Below are 11536 nucleotides of genomic sequence, written 5' to 3' on the forward strand. Positions count from 1 at the left end.
GCTGACTGTGTTCAACAGATCAGTAAAATCTTGTTTGAGCATTTCAGACTGCTGCTTCACAATGTCATTCATCCCCGTATGCAAAATGATCTTTTTGACAGTTGGATTTGCTGCAACAATACCAGGGATTCTCGCTGTCATGTCAGGAACCATATCCTTTGGAAAACAGAGAACCTTCATGTTTTCACTGCACATGAATCTCACATCTTTAACAGTGGCATCTCCCACAATCAGAGTTTGGGGCCCAGTCGTTAGCTTTGCCTGCGGCCTGTTAGCTTCTGATTTACGTTCAGCCCTTACCCTTCTCTGTGGCGATGAGTGGTACAGGTCATCAGATGGAGATGCGGAATCTCGGCGTAGTGGAGCAAATCTGTTTTGCATTTTGATAGTTTGTTGTATGGGATGTTTGCTGTTGGTCTTTCCTTTAGCAGCTGACCACGGCTGTGTCCTGCTCTGCATTGGAGTAGAGGAGGAGGAGGATGGTAGTGCTGGCCAGCCGGTAGCATCAGAGATCTCCGGGTGGACGGTTCTTCCTGTTATTCTTCCATCCATGTTCCAAGGAGCAGAGTTCTTCTTTGGCTTTGCCCCAAGAGTGTTCCAGGGAGGACTTCCATGTGAAGATTTACTGCGGAGATCACGGCTCTCCCGTTTCTTATCAGTGCTAGGTAGCTGTGTGTTAGCGTTCTCTTTTCCGCTGAAAGGAAGAGTGGTTTCATTTCCACACAGTCCGTTAACCTCCACATTAACTTCTAATCTGTGGATTTTAGTTTCCAACAAAGTGATCTTCTGCATGAGTTTGTGGAAATCGTCAGTGGTGAAGGGTGGCATCCTGTTGCTGGTTAGCTTGCTAGTTAGCTGCTAACAGGCTTGTGCTACCTCTTAGGCCTCGTTCAGAAAGTGTTGAAGAGTTCGGTAAAAAAAAAAATTTGAAATGAGCCAGCAATGTACTTTATCTCCAATAAATTATGCTCCCAGTGGTTTCTAAATATCCAGGAGTCACTGCCTGTAATCTCTGTGAAGAAAAAAAAGAATAATAGTGGAAAAAAGGCAAGCAGAAGCGAGAGCAAGCGGAAAAGCGTCTGCACCCAAGCAGATACAAGCAGAGGGAAATGTAAGCATTTCAAATGTTTACAACTTCAAATGTTTACAACTTCAATTAATGCAACTAAATTAATATTATCTCCCTTTTTGCCAAATATCTAACTTATGATAAGTCATGAAGTAGCTTGGTGGCAAAGAAATACCAACAGAACTGACAGAAAGATTCTAGGACGCAGGGCGAAGGTGACATTAGGCATCATACCGCTCATTTCATTCATGCCATTATGCCATAATTCAAGTGATATCTAGGCTCCCCAGCTGCAGGCCACTGTCAGGGTATATTGTTTTATAATGGTCTGAGTTGGGGAGGTGTTTGCTAACTAGACAAATGTGAAACCCAAATGAGGTATTGGTATAACAATGAGGGAATCCACTTATTTGTCAAATTCATATCAAACAAAATGGATATTTCTCGTGAGGTGCAGAATACATTGGTGCCACAAAACCCCAATCATTAACTGGAATAATGAGACACACATGTGCCCACTTCTCAATATGCAGTGCATCCAATATGCAGCCATGTTCCCATATTGATCTTAATGGGCAGCAGGAACACTTAGGATTCAGAGACAATTGGGAAAGCTCATATATGCTACAGGGACACTCATTTGCAAATATTCAATATCCACTCACCACTGAGGAAGTGGGGTCTGCATTGAGTTGCAAATGATCTATGTTTGATTAGCATGAGGAGTAGGAAAAACATCCCACAGCCTTTGGTCACCATGCGTTTCGTCCGGAAAAGAAAGGCCACGGCCATATTATTCTAATCCGTCTGTCTCTGTCCATTCGTCCTTGCTTTCATCTAATGCATCCAACCCACTTAAAAAGCTATCATAGCTCAGTTGCTAGGTTGTTAGACTTCAAAACCGTCAGGGTTAAAGCAGAAATGCAATAAGTGGCAGACACTGAGGCTTTGTTTGGGCTTTTAAACAAGAAAATTACACTGTCAGTCAACTCATCCTTTCCAGATAATCAACAAATATCAGGTAGCAGGCTACTGTTGGATGACACCTGTAATTTGACCAGCCTCCCTACACATACACACACACACACCCTTCCTACGCTGAGCCGCTGCTTTGGTCTGACTCGACTCTGTGATGATTAATCTATGTGGGAGGGCAGCATTAAGAGTTAGAAGCTAATTCCATGACTCCATCTATTGATTTAAACGCTGACCCATCTCTACCTGCTCTGCACTGACTAATGTCTGCCACTGCTTCTGGCCTTTGGATGATTGCAGTTGTTTGTTTATTTACAGTATCCCCAACGGATCCCACATCTGACATACAATACGTAACACATTACATGGCCTACATAAAATGACATCGATATAAAGAAATGAAAAAATTACATTCATATATGAGCTTGACTGATACATCAGTTTGCCAAAATATCGGCTAAGCATGTTAGCTTATTTCCCTTATATGATGTGCAAGCCAGGGCATCTCTGTAGCACCATAATGCTTCATTTATAGTGGTACAGTATGTTGTGACATATTTTTACCTTTAAAAAAACGTCATTTGGATAATGCACTTTACCATATTGCCATTTATTATAATATTCCGATTCATTGTGTAGCATTATACAAGTCATATGAAGCGAAACATGAATATCGAAAGTTATACCTTCTAATATTCAATGTGTTGTCTGCGTGCCATTATTTTTATTATTATTATATACATATATATATTATTGTTATATTATTGTTTTTTATCAGGCGAATATTGTGGGGTAAATTATTCCAGTCTGTTACGGCTCTGTCAATGACAGTTTCCTCAAACGAGTTGGCCTTGAGCGGGCTACGTACCACAATATGACCGTTGCATGATGCTGCATTAGGAGAGAAGAGGAAGAGGAGAGAGCTGAATCTCTCTGTCAGTCCAGAGAATAATAGCCTACCAGAGTCTCATCAATCTTTCTCTGTTTTCTGTCTCTGTCCTGCCATTCATGAAGGCACGTCGGGACATCTGAGTCATTTAGCAGTCCACACCGTCATGCTTAACCTTGCTTACAATTTCACTCTGGGTCTAAGGCGCAGGCCTGTGTATACCTTAGTTGAATGTCCTGTGCTTCACAGTGTTTGTATGACCGTGTAATGGGGCTAGCTGAGACTGGAGAAAACAACGCTGGAGGGTACCACAATGTCACTGTGCAGCATTCCCATCTCGCAGTACACAGACTGTTCTTCTGACAGGTCAGAATACATTTTGTCCTTTGAAAGCTCTTGTAAGGGAACGGTGTCGTATCAGAGACCCTAAGACTGGGATCAGTGGATGGCGATGTGAGATAGATCGGGGACAGAGAGACAATGCAGGTAAGGTTATCTCTCAAGGTCGTACTGAGCACTGAGGAGGGATGGCAGGAAGGAAAAGGGGACAACATTTTTTTGGCATCACCTGAGGGCAATGACTGACAAAACACAAGGTTAATTCAGACAAGCAGAGGAGAGCTTAATCTACATAGTGTAAGAAGTTGCTTTTGATCAAGTGACAGTTTATCTTGATGTGGAATTTAGTGCTGAAAGGCCGAGCTGACAGTTGGGAGTAATTAACTTTAGTGCTAATCACAATTTTGTCCATTCTACCCACAACTGTACCACTGTACCTTATATTATTATAAACTGAATGCATTTTGCTTATTAAATGTTGTTTAGATAATATTCACGTTATCAGGATATTATAAGATAATAATTTCATAAATGTGTGGCTGTGGCTACTGAAGTCGTACACCAGCTTTACAAACTGAACTGCTCCAAATGTTTTTATCATTACGGGTGTTTTCTACTTTTTGCCCCGTCATCAACTTTTCTCTTTCTTCCAGTTTCAACTCTTGCAGTCAGACCGTCGGTTCTCGATTTAGGGTCCATGAATTCACTTACAGCAGAACAGTTCCACAGCTAAAACAAAGCGTTAAGGTAAAGCACATGCATCAAGAATTATTCAAGTTCCTCAAGTGATTTAAATAAATAGGGGAAACATTTTAAAAAGAAAATATGGAAACTAATGTCATAAGCCATTAAAATGTCTAGAGGCAAAAAGAAAGTTGATGAAATGACTCAAAAGTCAAAACTGGATAAAGGCAATGTTATTTATTCTTTAATCTGGGGGGATAATAAGCAGGAAGCAAGGATAATCCATGCTCTCAGGTCACTAGGTCATAGCACGGCTAAGAGATAATACTCTCTCATATTCATACATATTGGCACAACGTTTTCAATGCAACCCCGTCTTCAAATGCTGACATCCCTTCCCAACACAGACAAAGTGGAAGCAAAGGGATCGGGCATAAACCTCCAGACATTTACAAACACTGCAAACAAACTGAACCATCACACCACCTCCTGAAACACAAATCTAATCTAAATTTGCTGTTCACAATTGCACTTGAATCCTCTATCACAGGTTGTTCAAAGATATCCACGGCAGAGAAAAAGGCACACTCGGATGTGTGGGAAGCAGACACCAGTCACAAAAAGACGTTTAATCACAAAGTGAGAGCTATAACTCATCAAATGGTGTCAGTTACACTTTTGGCAATGTGAAAATGTTTTTTTCTCCTACTTCATGATGGCCAGACAGCTTCGAGGTCAACATCAATCATGTGCTTGTCAGTGTGTGTTACAACCGATCGTCCCCTGGGCTGTAATGAATCCTAATTTAGGCAGCCATCAAGCCACATCCAGAACGATGCCATGGGCTGTTTCCAAGTGGCCATGATGCTGCTCTCACAACACAACTCAGATAACAGCCGAAAGTAAGGCGATTATTCCTACAGGACATCCGTACGTGGCTCGTCTCACACTCACTACACAAAGGACTGCAATGACTGAAATCATCGCAATGATTCCAACATGTTTTTGTTTTGATATTAGTCAGCAAGTGTCCACTGAAGCCTGATGGAGCTATAGCAGCTGGACAAAACCTTGTAAAACATTTTTTTTTACATAAGGCATTTAAGACACTCAAATCATAATTCTACCATGCTTTGTGTATCACTGATGATTGTTCAACTCAAGCAACATACTAACTCAGTGGTTACGAAGGCACTTGTTCGGGTCATGTTCACCCAAAAAGCATGTGTATTGTCCCCTAACAGCAAGACAATTCCGTGAATTGAAATACCTACCACACGTTTTACATCGGATGTATATTTAGCATTAGGTTGTGAGCGTCTCTGTGACACAAAAACCCACTTCCCTGGTTCATATGTGTTAAATATTTTAAAGTACTCCATATGAGCTGAGCAGACAGAAGAGAGAAGACATAACTGAGTGTCCTCTGAGTAATAGCACAAAGTAAACTGAGATTTTTTCCACTAATAGCCTGTTTTGTTGAGATGACATATCTATTACATTCAAACAGATATGAAAATTCACTGCATTAGGTCGATACTTTAATTGCATTAGCATAGGAAACAAAGAAACATCTTAATTGAGTGGAGATGATGATGACCCGAGAGTACCACGTTTATCCCACTTATGTCCATTTAACTAGGCTACTAGTCCGATTTGGGATGCTGCCCTCAGGCTGCCTCATTACATCCACAATTCAATACCATGGACAGCGACACTCCAAGAGTGGTGACGATGAACAGTACAGCAAAACAGAAGAGAAGAACACTGGCCAGATACAGTACCACTCACCTTTTTGCACTGGATTTTAGTCTTTCTTCTATTTTACAGAAATATATTTCTACTTATTTATTCATTTATTTATCCATTTATGAAGGGTGGTCTTGTTTCACAGATATTGAATCTTCTTGATTCCCTCTTTCTTTTGAGCCATTCCACTTAAATTTAATAAGCACATTTCAGGATTTTAGGTCTTTCTACTCTTGTAATAAACGTGATAAGATCCAAAGTCTTCGGGTGTACAGCAACTGGCAAAGTGATTGATTTAATGTAACTGAGTTGGGCTGCACAATATTGGAAAAAAAAAATTGACATTGCTATATTTTGTTATACAAAAAATACATGAAAAAATACAGGAATTTTCAACAGATAACTAATGAATCAATCTATATTAATTTATTTTATAGGGGAGTTCATTTTATCAAGCAACCAAAGCAGGCCCTGTGTTGTATGATAAATTGCATGTGACTGTTGCGCCTGTGCACATTTCAATGTAGATGCAAAAACGATGCATTATGCAGCCCTAAAACTGATTTGCAGGCTGATAAAGTAATGCGTTTAGTTAATGAGGCCAAACTTATCTAAGTTACAATAGCCCAAACACAGTGGGCTGAGTGACAAGATAGAAAAGCAAGTACAGCTCCAGTTGGCTGTCTGCTGTAAAATCCATGCCACATAGAAATCAGTTTTGGAGCAGTCCAAATACATTTTTCAGGGAAGGATATTTGCCAGGGATTTAAATTGCTTCCCCAATCAGTTAACATGAAGTTCTTAATACTACAGATGAATGCAACAGTATTAACTCGCTGGAATTGAGAACCGTACTTACAAATCTTTGCGGTTGCAGGATCAGAGCAGGGTTAAGTATCTAGAATAAGAATAATGCTGGCCGCAGTCAATATTCTTTCAAAGTAATGTTGTGGTTAATGTTACAGGTCAGTCAGGTAATGACAGAAGGGCAACTCTGCCCAAAGCTTAAGGTTAGAGCGGTAACCACACCAGAGAAAGACAGAAATCAACAAAGTTTAACCCCGCAGACTCGTGTACCAGAGAGAATCTGATCCGTCAATACGATGTACTGAGGACATTTAGTAAAGGTGACACCAGACTAGATTTCATTGATAATGTCCAACTCAGCTCAGGCAAAAGTACAGAAAGTAAAGATGACATGTTAAATTATTATTCTAGTAAACGTGAAAGTCGTTCATATGAATAGTATCTGATATGTGTACTTAAGCATCAAAAGTAAAGGAGTAGAAGTAAATTCTACATATGTTTACATGTATGTATACTGTTAGGTGACCAAATATCAGATCTGATATTTAGGATTTGTCCGATAATCAGAATCAGTGCTTTTTTAATCCAGTTGCAGATTAAATATTTTTTCAACTATTATTTAAATTATTCAATATTTAATATGAAATCATTGAAATCACATTTATCTTTTTTTTTTTAAATGTGCCACTTTGGCTCTGCAACTAGTTACTAAAGTTAACAAATAAATAAATGTAGTGAAGTAAAAAGTACAATATTTGCTTCTAAAATGTAGTGGAGTAGAATTATAAAGTAGCAGGAAAAACTGAAAATACTCAGGTGAAGTACAAGTACCTCATAGTTTAACTTAAGTTCAGTACTTGATTAAATGTCATTTTTTATATTCCATCCCTGGTCTCACTTTGCTTCTGTGAAAACACGCATTTATACAAAACTCATTGAAACCTCTGTTGATCCAATAAAACCTATTAAAGGGTTATTATTCCCTCAGTTTTTAATTTCAGTGTTATTTTACTCACACAGGCCCAAAATACCCACAGAACACATCGCCATACAGTTTTTGGGGAGTGATTCAAGCACCAGTTAAGGGTTCTGTGCTTTGCTCAAGGGCACGTCAGCAGTGCCCAAAAGGTGAACTGGCACACTCCATACTGACTGGTCCATGCTGGTCTTGAACCGGCCACCCTCTAGTTTGCAAACCAAGTCTGCACAGACTGAGCTTCTGCCATCACATTAGCCTAAAAATAGAAGAGGAGGCTAAGAAGGGATAAATCCTTTAAAATGTGACATTTACAATTAAAGAGACAGAATGAGGAAGAACATGCTAAATACAACTCCTCTCCACATGAGTGTGCAAAGGGGACGGAAACTTAATGTCAGGAATACAACTCTTATAATATTCTGTTTCAGCAGGTGCTTACTCAGCTACTGTACATATATAATCTAACTGCCCTGCACTGCGAGCAGCAAAAGTTAAATGTGCTCATTTCTTTCCAACATTGAGTCAATAATGAAATTACTTCCAGGACTTGGCAAAAATCTCTCATTAATTCCCAAATGTCAAAAGGCATATATTTCCATATATTCTTATTTCATTTCTGAAATGGTGGCTTGGAGCTTTGCACTCTCATTTCAGTAATGAGAAGGTGTATACACTCACCTAGGGCTGGATTTTCAGATGGCTTTTAAAGTGTGTGACTTATAATCCTTGTTTAGGATGCCATACTGTAAGTGCATCAACAATATGCACATGCAAATAGATGCCAACAACGTGCACGCACAAAAACACAACAGTAGACAGTTTTAGCTTGATCTGTGTGTGTTCTGACGAGTCTTTACTTCATTGATATCTTTGTCATATAATGCTTGATTTCCTCTCAGGTATTAATAAAGCACAATCTGATGTAATCTAATCTCATCTGCTCCCATCACCTTTCTCTTCGCTTTTACTACTCTACTCTTAATCTTCTCTTATCACATCATCTCTCATTTTATCTCATTTGACCTCATCTCATCCCCTCGTCACCTCCCTTTACCTCTAACCCCGTCTGATCTGCCAGCATCACCTTTGTTTCCTCTCATCACTCATCATCTCAGGCCATCTTTTTCATTTCTTCTTCCTCTAACCTCACTGCATCATAGATTAATCATACTCTAGTGTTTATCTTTACATCTTCATGTGTATACACTCAAGGTGACAGCACATGAGTCACTGCACTATAACCTCAGATGAAGCTGTTGCTGTAAGTAGTGTTTACAGCTGCTCTCCTCTTTCCCGCTATGTGGAAAATCCGACAACTGAACAACAGAAGCTTGGATAAACACGGCAGCAGCAGGAGGTAACTATTGGCTCAAGCTGCACGCTACAACTTTATTTGGCGAAGTGCGATCTCTCTGTGTATTATGTAACTGACCTGGGAAAGTGCTGTGATGAAGCTGCGAGATCAATTTCAATGAAGTTATTAATACTCGCTTTCTTTTACCTCTTCTGCTGAGTGCGCTTCACTTCTTCCAGAGATTTAATGGATGAGAGATCTTTGGCTTCATCTGCAGTGCTGGAGAAGTGTACTCATATGCTAAATCACATTTAGACAGCGATCTGGATGATGCTCAGAAGGCAGCTCTGGAACACTTCAAGAGTGGTGAGATGAAATGCTTTGCTGCCACCACTGAAACAGACTGCACTTATGGGCTTTTCCATATACTGCATCTTTTCCATCAACAGTGCTATTAAATATCAGAACTTCCTGTCTGAGATCACATGACCTGCTGCAGGACTAGAGAATTAGGATACTATCAGGGGACAGGGCATGACCTTTAAGACCTGTCACTGCATGGTCAGATTAGAGAATCAGTTTCCATCTGATTTGACTGAGTCGCTAAATTTCAAGTTCCCTCTCACCCTTTGCTGGCTGTCGGTCATTTTTGTGAATTCAGCCTTCACAACTAGCCAACTTTAGCTGACATATCCCTTTGATACTGTTTATCCTAGGGCACCCTGACTCAGCACGTTGAGCTGCGAGGGAATGTAATTGCCATCAGTCTCCCAACCCTGCTGGCGCCGGTGGTGTGCCTGATAACTATTTGCCAACTGGGCCTTTTTAAGAAAAAGGGGAGGTATGATTAACCTTTGGGCATCATGCATGGGCCTGTTGCAGCCTCTGTCTGCAGGCAAGGACACTGTGACAGATGGACTGTGAAGGGGACAATCTCAGGACTGGAAGAAAAGGATGTGAACAGAGGAAAGGGAGGCTAATAGTGGCATCAGAGAAGGAAGTCTGTAGAGTTCTTATCAGGGAGTCTATAATTGGAAATAACCTTTAAGAGCAAGGATATTATGACCCAAACCAAGCAGTGATGTAAGCTTGTCATTTGTGATTAGCCCTATACTGGCACTGGTTGTAGTCATCTGGCCCATACAGCCCTATAGGATACCAGACAGAGTAAAGAAAGCAGTGGACTGGCAAATCGATGAGCACATCACATGATGTGAGCAGTGGGAACGTCGCAGCACCACCACCATCATAAAACTTGTGTCCCTTATTTAATTTCCAGGACAATGAAGCCTAGCCTCTCCTCTTTAAGGATTTCAATGTGTGCCTTGATATTCTACCAGCTGCATGTTTTTGCCACATGCTCTTTACTCACAGAATCGCTTGCGTTTTTACGCAGCTGCTCCTCCTCTCCCATCATCACCGCGGCCGGGTCCACCACCAGCTTCTCGAAGCACGCCGAGCCGAGAGAGGAGCTCTTCTGCTGGTACATGATCAGCTGGGACACGGGGAGTTTGGGGCTCCCGTGCGCCGTCAGCTCGGGTTTGCTCCCCGTGGCTCCAGAAGCTGCGCCGAGCAGAGTCTGGCCGCCGCTGCTGGTGCCGGGGACCGCGTCGCCTCCATGGGACTTCTTATCCCCTTCAAAAGGGGCCGATGTGGAGGAGCACAGATTCGGCTGAGACGACGAAAACACCCGGTCCAACTGTTTCTTTTTCCTCTTAAACATCCATAACCCCGATTCCTTTTTGCTGCCCTCCGCGCCCCCTGCGCCCCGGCGTTCCGATCCCAGTTTCGGACTGAGCCATGGCTTGGTTTTCTCCTGGAAATTCTTCCACATCCTCCGCTGGTAGGACAGAGACTCCTGTCCCTTTGCGGCGCCCTCATCCTTAGGTGATTTCTGCTCCATGGTGCCTGTGCAGCAGCCAGCCAGCCTGAGCACACTCTGAACAGTGGACGGATGTCACAGTTGGGCTGCTGCAGCTCGGGAGCACTTCCACTGATGATCAGGTCAGAGCGCCAAGAAGGAGACGCACAGAGTGATGATGAAGGGGGTGTTAGTCTCCCAGCGAACCCTGTAGAAAGCCTATGCAAGCAGGCAGCACAGTAGATCTTATACCACACACTGTGCTGCACGCTTATTTGACGGCAACCAGTAACCTCATCGATTGAAGATTTATTTCAGCTCAGTGGTGAAGTTGGAGCACATGCAGTCACTTCTGCAAGATCACCTAAAATAGACTACTTGGTTAAATGCTGCGCTTGGTTGTTGACGGTCTGTGCGTCCCTGCTCTGTCCACTGTGCTTTACCATGGTCTAGTCAAACTTCCCCATTAATTATTATATTCAAATGAAGGACGACGGCTGCACCGCGCCTCCCTCTGGCCAACCATGTCACTTGACTGGATAATCTGTATGCTGGTGATTGCATAACGCAACCCCACAATGCCTCCTGGAGATGTTTATAATTCAGCTGTGGATCTCCTGTCACCCCCATCTGACTTTATCTCTTTGCAGTTTAGTTAGTGTTGTTTGTGGTGATTTAAAGCCACCAGGTTTTCTGTTACACAGCAGTGACCTTGGTGAATCCAGAGCTCACAGTGCAAACCTCTGAAGCCTTCGAGGTTTCTCTTCTGTGTCATGCAAATGTTCCTGCTCTGTACCCACGTCTGGATGTGTTCTCCTCATCAAATGGGTCAAGCTTCAGTGAATGTTATCACCCACATGCAGCAGAGCGGGCAGCACTGAGCAGCCTCT

General features: G+C 41.9%; 1 protein-coding gene across 5 annotated transcripts in view; it reads right to left on the bottom strand.

Moving 5' to 3' along the window:
• Window positions 1-11311, bottom strand: part of mctp1a (multiple C2 domains, transmembrane 1a) — a 150403-nt gene extending 139092 nt beyond the window's left edge. For 3 of the 5 annotated variants that reach the window (XM_084360088.1, XM_084360090.1, XM_084360086.1), the window contains exon 1: window positions 10158-11310. In XM_084360088.1, the coding sequence (XP_084216214.1) occupies window positions 10158-10688 (531 nt within the window). In that variant the 5' untranslated portion in view covers window positions 10689-11310. Of the gene's footprint in view, window positions 1-10157 lie in introns of all 5 variants that reach the window. The other 2 variants (XM_084360087.1, XM_084360089.1) reach the window with 2 other exon arrangements.
• Window positions 11312-11536: the final 225 nt, after the last annotated feature.

The sequence above is a fragment of the Pagrus pagrus genome (genome assembly GCF_965226575.1).
Source record: "Pagrus pagrus genome assembly, chromosome: 8".
Lineage (NCBI taxonomy): Eukaryota > Metazoa > Chordata > Actinopteri > Spariformes > Sparidae > Pagrus > Pagrus pagrus.